The 20,900-nt window shown below is 36.6% G+C and overlaps 1 protein-coding gene across 1 annotated transcript; it reads right to left on the bottom strand.

The window, feature by feature from the left end:
- Window positions 1-152: 152 nt before the first annotated feature.
- LOC117318180 lies at window positions 153-19,458 on the bottom strand. The gene is given in 12 exon segments (XM_033873210.1): window positions 153-2,697; window positions 9,514-9,637; window positions 9,941-10,056; window positions 11,322-11,467; window positions 13,566-13,734; window positions 14,196-14,323; window positions 15,088-15,225; window positions 16,176-16,324; window positions 17,223-17,282; window positions 17,284-17,408; window positions 17,775-17,926; window positions 18,519-19,458. Coding segments are annotated over 12 exon segments (2,142 nt in total). The 5' UTR covers window positions 19,085-19,458; the 3' UTR covers window positions 153-2,428.
- Window positions 19,459-20,900: the final 1,442 nt, after the last annotated feature.

The raw sequence follows: 20,900 nt of genomic DNA on the forward strand, positions 1-20,900 counted from the left end.
CATCAGTAAATACTGACAAATATAACAAACAACAGTAAATACTGACAAATATAACAAAGATCAGTAAATACTGACAAATATAACAAACATCAGTAAATACTGACAAATACAACAAACATCAGTAAATACTGACAAATATAACAAACATGATATTTCATTCTATACTTTATTCACCAGTTTTTATAATACAAAACTGAAACATGAGGATTTTAAATTTGTATCAAAAATGAAATTGCAACAGTAGACTTCAGCATAACATTTACAAAAAGACTGGAGATTCACAAAACAAAAATGCTACTGGAGATAGAGCTCCCCTGTATGGACACATAAAATTTAAGGAGGTGAACTGCCTGAACTGGAAATCAGATGGAGATAGATCTCCTTCGTTTTGACCTATTTTGTTAGGATATGATTCCTGTGACCTTGAATTTCAGGTCAATGTTGTTCACTCCAGCATACTAAAGACCAAACATCAGTTCTCTGGGCCTCTTGCTTAGTGAGAATTCATGTAAAGATTCTAGCAAATTTGCCCCCTGTGGCCTTGAATGAAGGCCAAGGTCATTCAATTCAACAATCTTGATAGCTTGTCACCCTAGCATGCTATAGGCCCAATATCAGTTATCTTGGCATCTTTCTTAATGAGAAGAAGTCATTTAAAAGCTTTTAGCCTATTTAACCCCTGTGACCTTGAATGATGGTCAAGGTCATCCATTTGAACACACTAGGTAGATCTTCATCCAAACATGATACAAAACCGATACAACTTAATATCAGGTCTCTTGGCCTGTTGATTATTAAAAAGATTTCAAGGTATTTGACCCCAGTTACCTTGAATGAACGTCATGGTCATCCCAGCATGCTTCAAACCCAACTGCAGGTCTCTGGGCCTCTTTGTTATCAAGAAGAAGTTAAGATTTTTGTATATTTTACACCTAACCTTCAGTGATGGTCAAGGTCATCAAATTGAACAAATTTGGTAGCCCTTCATTCCATCACGCCAAAGGTTATCACGATAGGTCAACTGAGACTTTGTCTCCGGTTTAAGGAGGTAAACTGCAACCTACTGGAGATCAGATGGAGACAGCTCTCATGTGTGAGGAGACAAAGGAGGCGAACTACAGGGACCCAACCTTGGCAGCCTTCTGTTATTTTGGGGGACAGCACAATATTGTAATCATTATAAATAGGCTGTGGGTAAGTGTGGCAACAACAGAATATATCAATTTCATCAAATTAATGGAATGTTAATTATCTATCAATTTAACAAAATCATAATGTACATCATTACATTCACAGGTAAATTAACACACTTTCTGCGTAGTTGTATTTAAACATTATCCCTGTAGATTGCATTACACTCATAGGTGAGTTAACGAGTAATTGTTTTCAACCATATATCCCTATAGAAATGGCATACCCATGTTGAATTAAGTACAAAAGTCGCAAAAAAGTACAAAAAAACACATTCATAATTAAATAAACTATTTCCTGTTGAATATTATAACTATATATGCTTATGAATATCTCTATCTTTATGCTTATGTAGGATATAAAATAGTCCTAGGCTTATGTACATATATATATAAAAAATTGCTTAATATGAAAATGATTGAAAATATTGTTATGCAGATATGTATAGTAAAGATATAACTGATATTTTAATATCAACACTGTTGAGAACAATTTGGATTTTTTTTAACACATCTATAGTATGAAAATATAATTTACCTGCCTTTAAAGGTAACAGACATGATAAGTTGGGTGATGATGCGTGTTGATCCTGTAGTTTCTTAAAGACCTTTCAACTCAATACAATAGTTTTTTGAATGAAACAAGAGGCCCATAGGGCCTCAATAGCATCTGAGTTATGATATATTTCAATTTGACCCATTTTGCCCAAGCCCATGAGCCCCTGGTGGTAATCTAGGGAGAAAAATATGTGCATACTATCAAATTGCCATCACATACTAATAATCTAACAAAGTTTTAATGAAGCTCAAAAATATGATTTTCCCCCATATAAACAATAGTCAGTTTCACCCCTCCCAGGGGAAAACATTAGACCCCAGTGTCATGAAATTCATAATTTGTGTGAAGCACTTAAGGCACTTCCACCTACAGAGAGTATTTGTTTTGACAATATCTGGGTCTTGAGAAGAATTTTTTTTTTTAATTTAAATTTGAGCCATTTGAGCATGCCCATCAAATCCTGGGGGTCAATCAAGGTCAATAGTGGCAGAGCATCAAACTGCCATCCCACACTGAAAATTCTAACCCAGTTTGAATTATTTCAAATTGCAATATAATTTGTTCAGGGGTTACTGAAAGGAAGTTGAAAATGTAAATTATTTAGAGAGCAATGGACAACAATTGATTATAATGGGTCATTGGTAAACTTTATCTGACTAACAGGATACACTGACAATATTTATAGTATGAATTCCTTATAATACACCAAATAGGAATACAAAATAATGATCCCAGGATTCTGTTTAGGGTTGGGATCAGTACCATTGTACCAGCCAAAATAGGACAGGACGTTATCTGTCCCTGGTGGTCCTAGCTGGTCTGTGACATCTATCACCCATGGTAATACATTCTGCCCATCACACCAGCCGTTCCTTCCGTACAACCAGGTGCCGTGCTCATTCGGCTCAACTCCATGTGGCACTTGGTCTGCACATCCTAGGGGAGTACCTACACATACATAACCATAATGTACAAAAACATGTTGTAGTCTCACAGATAAAACATGTCTGATTCTCACAGATAAAACATGTCTGAGTCTCACAGATAAAACATGTCTCCAAGTCTCACAGATAAAACATGTCTGAGTCTCACAGAATAAACATGTCTGATTCTCACAGATAAAACATGTCGTAATCTCACAGATAAAACATGTCTGAGTCTCACAGATAAAACATGTCTGAGTCTCACAGATAAAACATGTCGTAGTCTCACAGATAAAACATGTCTGAGTCTCACAGATAAAACATGTCTCCAAGTCTCACAGATAAAACATGTCTGATTCTCACAGATAAAACATGTCTGATTCTCACAGATAAACATGTCTGAGTCTCACAGATAAAACATGTCTGACTCTTACAGATAAAACATGTCTGAGTCTCACAGATAAAACATGTCCGAGTCTCACAGATAAAACATGTCGTAGTCTCACAGATAAAACATGTCTGAGTCTCACAGATAAAACATGGCTGAGTTTCACAGATAAAACATGTCTGAGTCTCACAGATAAAACATGTCTTAGTCTCACAGATAAAACATGTCATAGTCTCACAGATAAAACGTGTCTGAGTCTCACAGATAAAACATGTCTGATTCTCACAGATAAAACATGTCTGAGTCTCACAGATAAAACATGTCCGAGTCTCACAGATAAAACATGTCCGAGTCTCACAGATAAAACATGTCTGAGTCTCACAGATAAAACATGTCGTAGTCTCACAGATAAAACATGTCGTAATCTCACAGATAAAACATGTCCGAGTCTCACAGATAAAACATGTCGTAGTCTCACAGATAAAACATGTCTGACTCTTACAGATAAAACATGTCTGAGTCTCACAGATAAAACATGGCTGAGTCTCACAGATAAAACATGTCGTAGTCTCACAGATAAAACATGTCTGAGTCTCACAGATAAAACATGGCTGAGTCTCACAGATAAAACATGTCCGAGTCTCACAGATAAAACATGTCGTAGTCTCACAGATAAAACATGTCTGAGTCTCACAGATAAAACATGGCTGAGTTTCACAGATAAAACATGTCTGAGTCTCACAGATAAAACATGTCTCCAAGTCTCACAGATAAAACATGTCTGATTCTCACAGATAAAACATGTCTGATTCTCACAGATAAACATGTCTGAGTCTCACAGATAAAACATGTCTGACTCTTACAGATAAAACATGTCTGAGTCTCACAGATAAAACATGGCTGAGTCTCACAGATAAAACATGTCCGAGTCTCACAGATAAAACATGTCGTAGTCTCACAGATAAAACATGTCTGAGTCTCACAGATAAAACATGGCTGAGTTTCACAGATAAAACATGTCTGAGTCTCACAGATAAAACATGTCTTAGTCTCACAGATAAAACATGTCATAGTCTCACAGATAAAACGTGTCTGAGTCTCACAGATAAAACATGTCCGAGTCTCACAGATAAAACATGTCCGAGTCTCACAGATAAAACATGTCTGAGTCTCACAGATAAAACATGTCGTAGTCTCACAGATAAAACATGTCGTAATCTCACAGATAAAACATGTCCGAGTCTCACAGATAAAACATGTCAGAGTCTCACAGATAAAACATGTCGTAGTCTCACAGATAAAACATGTCGTAATCTCACAGATAAAACATGTCCGAGTCTCACAGATAAAACATGTCCGAGTCTCACAGATAAAACATGTCGTAGTCTCACAGATAAAACATGTCTGAGTCTCACAGATAAAACATGGCTGAGTCTCACAGATAAAACATGTCCGAGTCTCACAGATAAAACATGTCGTAGTCTCACAGATAAAACATGTCTGAGTCTCACAGATAAAACATGTCTGAGTCTCACAGATAAAACATGTCTGAGTCTCACAGATAAAACATGTCTGAGTCTCACAGATAAAACATGTCTGATTCTCACAGATAAAACATGTCTGATTCTCACAGATAAACATGTTTGAGTCTCACACATAAAACATGTCTGACTCTTACAGATAAAACATGTCTGAGTCTCACAGATAAAACATGTCTGAGTCTCACAGATAAAACATGTCTGAGTCTCACAGATAAAACATGTCTGAGTCTCACAGATAAAACATGTCTGAGTCTCACAGATAAAACATGTCTGAGTCTCACAGATAAAACATGTCTGAGTCTCACAGATAAAACATGTCTGACTCTTACAGATAAAACATGTCTGAGTCTCACAGATAAAACATGTCTGAGTCTCACAGATAAAACATGTCTGAGTCTCACAGATAAAACATGTCCGAGTCTCACAGATAAAACATGTCTGAGTCTCACAGATAAAACATGTCTGAGTCTCACAGATAAAACATGTCTGTAGTCTCACAGATAAAACATGTCTGATTCTCACAGATAAAACATGTCTGAGTCTCACAGATAAAACATGTCTGAGTCTCACAGATAAAACATGTCTGAGTCTCACAGATAAAACATGTCTGAGTCTCACAGATAAAACATGTCTGAGTCTCACAGATAAAACATGTCTGAGTCTCACAGATAAAACATGTCTGAGTCTCACAGATAAAACATGTCTGAGTCTCACAGATAAAACATGTCTGAGTCTCACAGATAAAACATGTCGGAGTCTCACAGATAAAACATGTCTGAGCCTCACAGATAAAACATGTCTGAGTCTCACAGATAAAACATGTCTGAGTCTCACAGATAAAACATGTCTGAGTCTCACAGATAAAACATGTCTGACTCTCACAGATAAAACATGTCTGAGTCTCACAGATAAAACATGTCTGAGTCTCACAGATAAAACATGTCTGAGTCTCACAGATAAAACATGTCTGAGTCTCACAGATAAAACATGTCTGAGTCTCACAGATAAAACATGTCTGAGTCTCACAGATAAAACATGTCCGAGTCTCACAGATAAAACATGTCGTAGTATCACAGATAAAACATGTCGTAATCTCAGATAAAACATGTCCGAGTCTCACAGATAAAACATGTCGTAGTCTCACAGATAAAACATGTCTGACTCTTACAGATAAAACATGTCTGAGTCTCACAGATAAAACATGGCTGAGTCTCACAGATAAAACATGTCGTAGTCTCACAGATAAAACATGTCCGAGTCTCACAGATAAAACATGTCTGAGTCTCACAGATAAAACATGTCGTAGTCTCACAGATAAAAACATGTCAGAGTCTCACAGATAAAACATGTCCGAGTCTCACAGATAAAACGTGTCTGAGTCTCACAGATAAAACATGTCTGATTCTCACAGATAAAACATGTCGTAGTCTCACAGATAAAACATGTCTGAGTCTCACAGATAAAACATGGCTGAGTCTCACAGATAAAACATGTCCGAGTCTCACAGATAAAACATGTCGTAGTCTCACAGATAAAACATGTCCGAGTCTCACAGATAAAACATGTCTGAGTCTCACAGATAAAACATGTCCGAGTCTCACAGATAAAACATGTCGTAGTATCACAGATAAAACATGTCGTAATCTCACAGATAAAACATGTCCGAGTCTCACAGATAAAACATGTCGTAGTCTCACAGATATAACATGTCTGACTCTTACAGATAAAACATGTCTGAGTCTCACAGATAAAACATGGCTGAGTCTCACAGATAAAACATGTCGTAGTCTCACAGATAAAACATGTCCGAGTCTCACAGATAAAACATGTGTGAGTCTCACAGATAAAACATGTCGTAGTCTCACAGATAAAAACATGTCGTAGTCTCACAGATAAAACATGTCCGAGTCTCACAGATAAAACGTGTCTGAGTCTCACAGATAAAACATGTCTGATTCTCACAGATAAAACATGTCGTAGTCTCACAGATAAAACATGTCTGAGTCTCACAGATAAAACATGTCTGAGTCTCACAGATAAAACATGTCCGAGTCTCACAGATCAAACATGTCGTAGTCTCACAGATAAAACATGTCCGAGTCTCACAGATAAAACATGTCTGAGTCTCACAGATAAAACATGTCAGAGTCTCACAGATAAAACATGTCGTAGTATCACAGATAAAACATGTCGTAATCTCACAGATAAAACATGTCCGAGTCTCACAGATAAAACATGTCGTAGTCTCACAGATATAACATGTCTGACTCTTACAGATAAAACATGTCTGAGTCTCACAGATAAAACATGGCTGAGTCTCACAGATAAAACATGTCGTAGTCTCACAGATAAAACATGTCCGAGTCTCACAGATAAAACATGTGTGAGTCTCACAGATAAAACATGTCGTAGTCTCACAGATAAAAACATGTCGTAGTCTCACAGATAAAACATGTCCGAGTCTCACAGATAAAACGTGTCTGAGTCTCACAGATAAAACATGTCTGATTCTCACAGATAAAACATGTCCGAGTCTCACAGATAAAACATGTCGTAGTCTCACAGATAAAACATGTCTGAGCCTCACAGATAAAACATGTCTGATTCTCACAGATAAAACATGTCTGATTCTCACAGATAAAACATGTCCGAGTCTCACAGATAAAACATGTCTGAGTCTCACAGATAAAACATGTCTGAGTCTCACAGATAAAACATGTTGTAGTCTCACAGATAAAACATGTCTGAGTCTCACAGATAAAACACGTCTGAGTCTCACAGATAAACATGTCCGAGTCTCACAGATAAAACATGTCTGAGTCTCACAGATAAAACATGTCTGAGTCTCACAGATAAAACATGTCTGAGTCTCACAGATAAAACATGTCTGAGTCTCACAGATAAAACATGTCTGAGTCTCACAGATAAACATGTCTGATTCTCACAGATAAAACATGTCCGAGTCTCACAGATAAAACATGTCTGAGTCTCACAGATAAAACATGTCTGAGTCTCACAGATAAAACATGTCTGAGTCTCACAGATAAAACATGTCTGAGTCTCACAGATAAAACATGTCTGAGTCTCACAGATAAAACATGTCTGAGTCTCACAGATAAAACATGTCCGAGTCTCACAGATAAAACATGTCTGAGTCTCACAGATAAAACATGTCTGAGTCTCACAGATAAAACATGTCTGAGTCTCACAGATAAAACATGTCTGAGTCTCACAGATAAAACATGTCCGAGTCTCACAGATAAAACATGTCGTAGTCTCACAGATAAAACATGTCTGAGTCTCAGAGATAAAACATGTCGTAGTCTCACAGATAAAACATGTCCGAGTCTCACAGATAAAACATGTCGTAATCTCACAGATAAAACATGTCTGAGTCTCACAGATAAAACATGTCCGAGTCTCACAGATAAAACATGTCCGAGTCTCACAAATAAAACATGTCGTAGTCTCACAGATAAAACATGTCTGAGTCTCACAGATAAAACATGTCTGAGTCTCACAGATAAAACATGTCCGAGTCTCACAGATAAAACATGTCGTAGTCTCACAGATAAAACATGTCCGAGTCTCACAGATAAAACATGTCTTAGTCTCACAGATAAAACATGTCTGATTATCACAGATAAAACATGTCCGAGTCTCACAGATAAAACATGTATGAGTCTTACAGATAAAACATGTCGTTGTCTCACAGATAAAACATGTCCGAGTCTCACAGATAAAACATGTCCGAGTCTCACAGATAAAACATGTTGTAGTCTCACAGATAAAACATGTCCGAGACTCACAGATAAAACATGTCCGAGTCTCACAGATAAAACATGTCCGAGTCTCACAGATAAAACATGTCCGAGTCTCACAGATAAAACATGTCCGAGTCTCACAGATAAAACATGTCTGAGTCTCACAGATAAAACATGTCTGAGTCTCACAGATAAAACATGTCTGAGTCTCACAGATAAAACATGTCCGAGTCTCACAGATAAAACATGTCCGAGTCTCACAGATAAAACATGTCGTAGTCTCACACATAAAACATGTCTGAGTCTCACAGATAAAACATGTCTGATTCTCACAGATAAAACATGGCTGATACTCACAGATAAAACAGGGTTGAGGTTATAGATACATGTATATAGAGTGTTTACATATATAAAGATAACAAGAGTAAGTACATTAACTGTAAAAGCCTTGTACACTTAGAGACCAGTTTGTAACTGCTGAATCACACATCAAAGTTTTTCAAAAGAATCATTAAAACAGTTTAGGACATACACCAATCTTACCTGTATTGACACCAATCTTACCTGTATTGACACAAATCTTACCTGTATTGACACCAATCTTACCTGTATTGACACCAATCTTACCTGTATTGACACCAATCTTACCTGTATTGACACCAATCTTACCTGTATTGACACCAATCTTACCTGTATTGACACAAATCTTACCTGTATTGACACCAATCTTACCTGTATTGACACCAATCTTACCTGTATTGACACCAATCTTACCTGTATTGACACAAATCTTACCTGCATTGACACAAATCTTACCTGTATTGACACAAATCTTACCTGTATTGACACAAATCTTACCTGCATTGACACAAATCTTACCTGCATTGACATCTTACCTGTGACACATTATATATATTACCTGTATTGAACCATATCTTACCTGCATTGACATTGACACATAGCTTACCTGCATTGACACACATATTACCTACATTGACACAAACCTTACCTGCTTTGATACAAATCTTACCTGTATTGACACAAACGCTACCTGCAATGACACATATCTTACCTGTATTGACATATTACCTACATTGACATCTTACCTGCATTGACACAAACCTTACCAGCAATGACACATATCTTACCTGCATTACTAAAGGTGATGTTGTTTACGTGTTTATTCACTTTAAAATGGTGGGATGTCACACAAAACTCTCCACAACCATTTTCATCACTTCCATGTCCAGTGATAACGGCAAATACCTCTACCTAAAACACATCTAAATGGTAAATACCTCTACCTAAAACACATCAAATGATAACATGTAATGGCTGGTAGTCTATTAAATAATATTATATTCCTATATCACACCAAACTTATTTGTAGCTCTTTTGGATTTATATTTTAAAATGGTACAGTAGTACAATATTTTGTTAATCTTTGCTCTGACTATTACACTATAAACAACATTTTTTATCTATTTTCATGTCATCAGAGTCACTTTGAAACACAAAAATACCCCAGATTTTAGGGTTTTGTTTTAACAAGAACATACTAAATGTTATCATTACCCTTTTGACATCATTTGGCACTGTGAACTTGTGTGACTTAAAATGTGAGTTGTAAGATTTATCAAATGTAGCTCCAGGTTCATACAACACTGTGACCTTGGCTGGAAACATGTCACCTGAAAACCACAGACAATACATAAAACACCTTACATTCCAAACACCTTACGTCCCAAACACCTAACACCTTATGTCCCACACACCTTCTGTCCCAAACACCTTTTGTCCCAAATACCTTATGTCCCAAATATATTATGTTCCAAACACCTTATATCCCAAACATCTTCTGTCCCAAACATCTTCTGTCCCAAACATCTTTTGGCCCAAATGCCTTATGTTCCAAACACCTTATGTCCAAAATACATGTTCAGATTATAAAACAAGTATCAATATCAAGTATATGGGAGTTGACCCTGCAAAGTGTTTTTCCTTATTTGTCTGACATGACTATGAGGAGTTAACCCCAACAAGAAACTTTAGTCAAACGTTTTCAGTTATCTAAGTAATATCAATATTCTCTCCTTACTTTCATTTACCAAAATAATATCTATATTCTCTTGTAACTTACAGTTACCCAGGTAACTTATTTAACTTACAGTTCACTACCAGTTAACTTACTTCCCTTACAGTTCACTACCAGTTAACTTACTTCCCTTACAGTTCACTACCAGTTAACTTACTTAACTTACAGTTAACTACCAGTTAACTTACTTAACTTACAGTTAACTACCAGTTAACTTACTTTACTTACAGTTCACCACCAGTTAACTTACTTTACTTACAGTTCACTACCAGTTAACTTACTTTACTTACAGTTCACCACCAGTTAACTTACTTTACTTACAGTTCACTACCAGTTAACTTACTTTACTTACAGTTCACTACCAGTTAACTTACTTTACTTACAGTTCACCACCAGTTAACTTACTTCACTTACAGTTAACTACCAGTTAACTTACTTAACTTACAGTTAACTACCAGTTAACTTACTTAACTTACAGTTAACTACCAGTTAACTTACTTAACTTACATTTCACTACCAGTTTAACTTACTTTACTTACAGTTCACTACCAGTTAACTTACTTTACTTACAGTTCAATACCAGTTAACTTACTTACTTACAGTTAACTTACAGTTAAGCTTACTTTATTAACACTTAACTTACAATTAACTTACTTTACTCATAGTTAAACAGTTGAGATATTTACTAAATTGTGATTTCTGTCACAGTCTGACAATATCAACCAAATGCTACTGGCTATAAAAATGACTATTTATTTTCACTACATCAGAACCACAGATCATGTATCAACTAAGCCACACAAACTACAATTTTATAAATGTATAGCAATAATGTTTGGACTGAAACATTTAATATCATACCTGACCCCCTTGGCTGGGAAAACCTTAGATTCAGTGATGGCTTCCAAGGCATTGCCCAGGGCTCAGTTTTCATGTTGAACACACATGTAGAGCTTGTGAGAAGTGGAAGAAGAGGGGAGACATCAGTCGTCCAGCGGCCAATCCTCCTGTATACAGAACTTTGGCATTAGGGAGCAAATATCAACAAAACACATAACTGGTAACAAATGTCACTGATCAATGAACCTACATGTACAACTGTAAGTCCTAGACAAACTTATGTCCTATAAACTAGACTGCAATTAAGTCCTTGACAAACTTATATCTCTGTCCCATAAACTATAATGTAAGTCCAACACAAACTTATATCCCTGACCCATAAACTATATTGTAAGTCCTGGATAAACTTATATCTCTGTCCCATAAACTATACTGTAAGTCCTGGACAAACTTATATCCCGGTCCCAGAAAACTAGACTCTTTGCCTCGGACAAACTTATATCCCTGTCCCATAAACTAGACTGTAAGTCCTGGACAAACTTATATCCCTGTACCATAAACTAGACTGTAAGTCCTGGACAAACTTATATCTCTGTCCCATAAACTATATTGTAAGTCCTGGACAAACTTATATCTCTGTCCCATAAACTATACTGTAAGTCCTGGACAAACTTATATCTCTGTCCCATAAACTATATTGGAAGTCCTGGACAAACTTATATCCCTGTCCCATTGTAGTAGATGGTGACTACCTTAACTGGACAATAAACAGGTGGCAAGTCTCATGCCATCCAGAGCAATTAGGTCTTGCCCAAGGACACAACCACAACAGTACAGACAGGCCCGTTTTTCAGCTTCCAGAGAAACACAAACCACAAGAAGAAGGAAGTGTCGAACAAAGCATCTCAGATCCTGAGGTTATGTAAGCTGATACTCTGATCAAATGAGCAACAGTGGCTCCTTACTAATTATCAACAAGAGGGTCAGAGAGCCTGAGTTGCTCCTATGGCCGGTAAGGAATAATGGCAAAATTACTACTTAGTATATTCAATTTTCATGTTGACAGAAGTTACTTTCCGATTACAAGGAGAGAATAGCCACCTTCCTTGACAGCGTGAGAGCCATCCAACAGTTACACTACACACAACATCGCAAATATGGACCAGACGACGGTCAGATTTGATTCACCAACCAACACCACCAACGCTATGGTAGAGTGTTACAAGTATTGTGGTATAGCTAATGAATTAGGTGGGGGCTTATTTGCTGTTAAATACGGTAATATGCTAGTGATGTTTCAGGAAATGTTGTACAATATTTGTAACAGAGGTGACATGATTCACTTATGCATTGGTGAATCATAATGTAGGGTTTGTATAGGTACATTGTCCATGTCAGTTAATTCCGGTATTGAAATACCAAAACTACTTATAAATTGTTGGTTTTATTGTTTAAAGGTGAGTACTACCCTGGGTATTTTAGAACTTGAGAAGAAGATTCGCAAAAGAATTTTTAACTATTTGGCCCCTGTGATCTTGAAAAAAGGTCAAGGTCATTTATATGAGGAACTTTACACCACTCCATCCTAGGTACCTGTTGGCAAAATATCAGCCTTCTTGGCCTTCAAGAACTTGAGGAGAAGATTCTTGAAGTTTCTTCCATATTTGACCTCTGTGGCCCAGAAAATTGGCCAAAGTCGTTTATATGAGAAAACTGTAATGTACTCTTCCTCGTGTACCTCCTGGCTAAAACATCAGTACTGTTACTTATAGCTTTCTAGAAGAAGTTATGAGTTGACAGCCAGATAATGGATGCCCACTCCTTCACAATACAACAAGCTGGATGACACTTAGTGTCATGTGAGCTAGAAATAAGAGGTTATTACAGCTGTCAGATGAAAACTGCAACATAGACAAGATATGACTAACAATTCTGTAAAACCAGAGAAATAAATCCATGCTTTCCATGGATGGAAGCACAAACACATGCATGGAAAAGGTGAATATTTTCAACATATAGAACTCATATGACCATCCATCATGAAACACACTTATTGTCTGGAAACCAAAATTTTATTTCTACTACCAGGTCATGTAGTTCATGACCTATTGACCTCAAAAGCAAATGCCAAGCAGTCGATCAGCATAGCCAATGTACTAATACCAAGTGTTGAGATACGGTCTGTCTAAAAGGCTGTTGATTATCTATAACTAGGCTATGACAACATGTCTCCAAATAAGTAAAAGATACAAAATAAGTATATACCGTCGGAAGGCACTTATCCAGCGTCCCAGTTCCATACCACACAGAGGCGATCCAGGGTCACAGCACACATACAAGTTGATGGTGTGATCCCAGTGAGGACACTCCGTATCCATGGTCCCCGGACATGACAGAGACATATCCAATTCCATCTTGGAAAACTTTTGTAAATCTGTAGTTAAGATCAATGGTATAAGGTGGTGATCTCTTCTAATCAACTTAAAAAAATCCTTTCTCAAGCAAAACATTCTACAAATAGATACATGATCCAGATACCATTTAGTAGGTCAGTCAAGGACTGTTATGTTATGAACCTTGTTCCTGGTATATCACAGTTCAAATTCATATTGCAATCGGTTTAAATTTGATTAATAAATCCAAACAAATGAGACCGACTTAAACTGGAACAGTTTTTCAAGTAAGATTTCTATATTTTACCATAAATACATGTACATGTACATGTAATTACAGGAATAAATTGTGGTATATTCGTTCTTTAAAACATTGGAGTTTCAATGGCATTTACTGTCTGAATCATTATAGATGTATACTGCTTTATACAGCCACTATGAAATGTTTATGTAGGATTTAACTTTACACAGTTTATAATCAGTGGTATACAATTTTACCTACCTGTTAAATCTGGCAGTGTAACATTAACTACCACACCCTGTTTCCCCTGCATAATTTTTTCTGTGAAGATACTGACTATGGTAGCTGGGGTCTGAAGTTTTTTGTCAAGTTCAGCTCTGTATTCAAACCTACAACACACACAGCTCTGTACTCAAACCAACAACACAAACAGCTCTGTACTCAAACCTACAACACACACAGCTCTGTACTCAAACCTACAACACACACAGCTCTGTACAATTGTACTTAAACCTACAACACACACAGCTCTGTACTCAAACCTACAACACAAACAGCTCTGTACTCAAACCTACAACACACACAGCTCTGTACTCAAACCTACAACACACACAGCTCTGTACTCAAACCTACAACACACACAGCTCTGTACTCAAACCTACAACACACACAGCTCTGTACTCAAACCTACAACACACACAGCTCTGTACTCAAACCTACAACACACACAGCTCTGTACTCAAACCTACAACACACACAGCTCTGTACTCAAACCTACAACACACAGCTCTGTACTCAAACCTACAACACACACAGCTCTGTACTCAAACCTACAACACACACAGCTCTGTACTTAAACCTACAACACACACAGCTCTGTACTCAAATCTACAACACACACGGCTCTGTACTCAAACCAACAACACAAACAGCTCTGTACTCAAACCTACAACACACACAAATCTCTAGATCTGTTAACCTAACATATACAGATCTATAGTTAAACATACAACACATAATCATATCAGTCAAAATTTCTTTAACTCTTCATATTGATAGGCATCATTTATTACACTTAAGGAAGAAAGCAAGTTTGGTGATAGGTGACTTGATATATCTCATATCATTTTCTCTTGTTCCACTCTATAATTACCACTGAGCTTGCCACACCAGGAAGTCCACAGACGGATACAGGAACCAACCAACCTCTGCCAGTTTCCCTGCCTGGTCCACCGACAGGAAAAAGTTCTCAGAGGGAGTGTTCTGGAAACTTATGTTTAGTCTTTCATCTCTATGGAAAAAGACACAAATAGGAAGTTTGTTATCTCCAAAATATTTGAATAAAAAGAAAAAAAAGAAAAATAATTGTATATAAATAATGCATCAAAATCTGTCATTTACTGATTAAATACAATGATTTGTTTCGCTGAGGTAAAGACATCTGTTCTATTATCATATTTTAATTGACTATAATATTATCATAGTTTGTGTACTCATTATAATTTTAAATATGAATGGAAATCTGAAAGAAAAGTATGTTATGAAGTATTAATAATGTTACTAGAATAAGTACTGCCCACACCAGTCTACCAGCACATACTCAGTTTACACATCAAAACAATGGAGTCTACTTTTATATTTTTACATCTCTCCCAATTTCTTCATCTTAGTAAACTCAGACTGCAAATAAATTATACTCTACATACCCAGTATATATAATGGTATACTCTACTTACCCAGTATATATACTGTTACTCTATTTACCCAGTATATATACTGCTATACTCTACTTACCCAGTATATACACTCTTATACTCTACTTACCCAGTATATATACTGCTATACTCTACTTACCCAGTATATATACTGTTATATATATTCACCCAGTATATACATTTTGTATACTGCTATACTCTACTTACCCAGTATATATACTGTTACTCTATTTACCCAGTATATATACTGCTATACTCTACTTACCCAGTATATATACTGCTATACTCTACTTACCCAGTATATATACACTGTTACTCTATTTACCCAGTATATATACTGCTATACTCTACTTACCCAGTATATATACTGCTATACTCTGCTTACCCAGTATATACACTGCTATACTCTACTTACCCAGTATATATACTGCTCTACTCTACTTACCCAGTATATATACTGCTATACTCTACTTACCCAGTATATACACCGCTATACTCCACCATTGTAGCTGGTATAGATACTTACCCAGTATATACACCGCTATACTCCACCATTGTAGCTGGTATAGATAGAGGAGTATCACACTGATTATCACAGGTTAATTCCTGTACAGTTTCAGTTTTATTAGAAAACACAACAACACCAATAGCTCCTGACCTCTGCATTGTTTGAACCTAAAATGAAAAAGGAATAAATGTAGCTATTAATTTGATAATTATTCATCCTTTCAAAAAAGGCGTAAATAACATGAGATGAAGCCTTGCATTTTCCATTGTGTATTAAACACAGAGTGAACTAGAACAGTAAGCCAATAGCTATTTGTAATGTACACATGTATACAGATGGTGGGAAGTAGCAATTATGTTCATAGATAACTGACCTGGTTACCATGACAAGCAAATATTCCATCAAAAACATCAAAAATCAGAATTATTAAAGAGGTAGTTCAGACAAAATTTGTCCAAATAAAGGGGCTTCATTTGGTTACCATGCAACCAAACGGCAACCAACATTTGGAAAATTAGCATCATTGTATCTCAAAACATTTACACACAACAATTGTCAGCTTTATCAGACAATATCTTCATTCTGTCCAATCAAAAGCCTCCATTTTGATTCCATATTAACAGTTCTGAAAACACCTGATGTATCAAATTATAGGCAATGATGAGCTACACCACTTGATCTAGTTTCCAAGAAATTGATCTATAGACTGATTAGCTAAAGGCTACTGACCAAATTCAACAATATAAAGATGATATATAGGGTATATATATATAGCTATGAGCCATTATACAAAACCTGTTTCCTGGCTATAGGGACCTATTTACTGAGGATCCAAAATTTCCTGGAAAAAAAAAACTTGCTTACACATCAATGCATGATTCCTAACATTCCTGTGTAGTTTATTAAGATTGGGTGACAAGCTTAGAAGGAGTTGCAGACAACATTTCTCTACATACAAAAGACAGGTGGACAGACAAGGTGATTCCGGTATACACCCCTACCTTCATTGTACCTTCATGACAATGACAAACCCTGTATGATAACAGAACCACTATTAACATCTACCTTTTGGAAGAAGGAACAGTTTCCTGAAGTAACCAGAGCAATGGATCCCTTCACAGATCCCTATGCTTTCACAGCCTGTATCGGCTCTAACCATTGACAGTGTCTTGTTCCCAAAAACGCTTGATGGACTTGGCAACCAGTCATACCTGGCATCCAATCTCTTACCCACAACTGGAAATTGTGATGCTGGAACAATATGATGAATTTTAAATAGACATACACATATATCATAGAACTCTGAATTAACAAGTAAGACTTTACGGATACATGCATTTCCACTATAACAATTTAATCATATTGCAGGCATATCCTTCACACTTCTCTAAATAGACAGGACTGAAATATCAGAATGCTTTATGATCATTTTAATTATATTTTCTATATCTTGCACACATGATCAATTACATTTCCTTAAAATGAAACAAATGGTATACAAACCTTTTTAAGTCACAGTAAATTATTTTTATTTGTAAGACAAATGGAATTTACATGGAAGTCCTATCCACATACACCATATCACTGTTAATGTAGGGCTTTGTTCAGTCAGCTTACCATTAGATCGGACAACAACTTGATCGTAGCCACAAAGGTGATCTACACAATGCCACTGGCTTAATGCATCTGGAATCCAGTTACCAAGTTTGTCAAGGGGAACAACAGAAATATGGATTTTCTCCATCACAAAAGCATCATCTGCCCTACTCCTGTAGGAAAAGGGTTAAACATCAAAGTAATATGGATTATTCACCTGACAGCAATAATTAGTCATGATCACATACAGCTACATTAAGAGTCAATTGATACAATAGGAAAAATAAATATTCAAGTGTGCATTCATGCAACTATACTAAACATATGTATACATGTATATGCATCAGCCAATGTGTGCTAAATCAAAGTGAAAAATTATCTGAATGACAATACATATATACAATGTACATATAAATAGCAAACATCTGATTATTCAAAATCAAACTAGAAAATAAACTTTGTCTCACATGTTCATCCAACTTAATATGCACTTAGCTTCATTTGTATTTTATAAATAAGATCCAATCCAGTTATTAATTTACTTTTTATATTACCCATGTCCATGAAGGGACAATGGAAATGTGCCAACTGTCAAGCCCGAATGGGATTGGAATCTTGAGCACCTAGGTAACTAAACTCACTCAATTTACATTAACCAACTAATACAAAAAAAATAAAGAGCATATCTTTATCATTAGTACAAAAAATATTGGCATGTATCTACATGTATGTTAGGTTGACATAAATGTAGTTTAGACAACTCACATGCCGATATTTCGAAGTGTCTGACGAATGCGGTCCCTCATCCACGAAGCCCCATAAAGTTCATGCATCTCCGCTGATTTTGGGACAAAAATAAAATGTGTTGAATTCAAAACTCCCGATGTGACTAAAGGCTTCAATCCTTCCTTCGATGTCCACATGCATTCGACAAACCCCGAATATGGATCGAATACGTGTACAATAATAGGAGAATTCGAAAACATTTTGCTTGGATAAACGACCTTTCCATTGATACCCCATATGGTAAAGTGGGGCGCTTGGGAACCTGGTGTATATTCAACTATCTCTCCGTCGTTTAATGTCGTTTTTTGCGCTCCTGAAAGGGGGCCTGGATTATCATAACCCAAGTTCGCATTCCCTACAGCTACCGACCACGAGTTTACATGGCTTGGTGGAAATTTACCCGCTTTAGCTTGAGTTCTTGGCACCCTAAACGTATCAAATATTCGTAGATTGGTGTACTGTTGCTTCGAGATGTTAAGGGAAGTAACAGAAACGCACATGGAAACTATCACAAAATAAAGGAACGATATGTTTACGTCCACCATTTTGAATGGTCACATGATCGTGTTGCTGTAACTAGTCACGTGATACAATGAAAAAGTGCGTTCGGTAATCTGTTTGATTTCAAATGCGCCTACATTCCACACGCACAAATATTTTTAAAAGTTTTGAATCCACTTCATTGAGATTCTAAAATCAATTCCTGTTTTTTAAATTAATTTTATGAATGGCATTTATATTGTGTTAAAGACCCGATCTGACCCAGTTAAATATCCCCCCGGACAGCCATTAAGCCTATAAGGACAACGGCACGCCTACAGTGAGATAAGCAGCAGTGTTGTGATATAAATAGTAATAGTGAGACTGGGCACATGGCTGTGTTTACATGTGTACAATACAATAACAACATACTCACAAAATTAATGTTAATCCACTTAATTTTATTTCTCCGACTGTAAATTTTACAGACATACATATTACATAATAAAAATGTATACATATGTATACCTACATGTATTATACCTACATGTATTCCAAATGTTTTGCACGAATTTAAATGTTTGTTTTGTGTAATTCTTTTTACCAGCTTGCCTTCTAGGGGCATGAGGGTCCCGCAGATATGAAATACATGTAGATGTGTATGGTCTGTTGATATTTTCATTCCAATGACATAAAGCGAGGAAACATGAGTCTGATATTAATATTGCTTGCTTCCATGTTCAGGGTATTGTTGAAACTTTCAACAAAATATATGTGTCCTTTCCTAGTTTGAAATCTTGAGGATTTTTATACACTGTAGAATTTTGAATAACACCACGGAGAAGTTTTTCTGCTACTGCATCAGTTATCACCAGTCTGGAAGGTTAATAGCATTTGGATCTTTTTGACATCGTGATGATTTTGGACAATCTGTATGGTTGTCACGATAATACTCCACTACATTGTCTAGTAGCTTGGTCAGAACATTGGCATCACCGTCACAGTTTCTAACAGCCCAGTGGAAATGAGTGGCGATGGGTTCAACCTTGTCGTTAAGTTGTTCAGACCAAGTCTTTCCCTCTTTGTACTTTGGTCCTGACGCTACAGCAGACAAAGATTTCTTCATACTCTTAATACCATGCCATGTATCATTTTGATTTTGGGTAAATGGGTGATCTTTCACCAGTTTGTTTATGGCCATATTTCTATCGTGGGTATGTGTCCTTATAGAAATATCCTGACTTTCAAAACATTCTTATATCCTCTCTGTTCCCATCTTCTCATGACGTCGTGTAACTGGTTCATCAACCTTACTTATGTGAACACAGTCAAGAACTTTGTGAGTTTTGTCTCCAATAACCACCACACTGGTGTCTTTGGAATTTTTGCGCCAACCATGACGAGCATCCGTAACGATATCAATACCGTCTAGATCTTCATAGCTGGCAACTTCCTCCAGAAGAGCATCATTGGTGGATTCATCATATTCAAGCTTAACAAAGTCCTTGTAGGTGGAGAAAAACTTGTTTCTTTTTTCAACTGACAGAATACCAATTCCAGCCCCATTACAAAATCTTCCATAATGGGAGGGCAGCATCCCACTGCAGACAAATGACTGATTAAGTTTGTCATTAATGAGGTACTGTCCTGTTGGTAGGTATGGCGAGGAAGACCATAAGTAGGTATGGTGGGTTCGACTTTTATGTGAGAATTTCAGTTTCAACACACCAACATGTCCTTTATGTGTTGATGTTTTTACCCTTTACCTTGGCACCGCCGGGCAGGGTTTGCTGCAATTTCCATAAGTCTTGTAACTGAGTTTTGAGTTGTTACAAAGAACTTCTGATTCACTTGCTTCCGTGTAGCACGCAGGTACAGTAT

This window comes from Pecten maximus, chromosome 2 (assembly GCF_902652985.1).
Source record: "Pecten maximus chromosome 2, xPecMax1.1, whole genome shotgun sequence".
Classification (NCBI taxonomy): domain Eukaryota; kingdom Metazoa; phylum Mollusca; class Bivalvia; order Pectinida; family Pectinidae; genus Pecten; species Pecten maximus.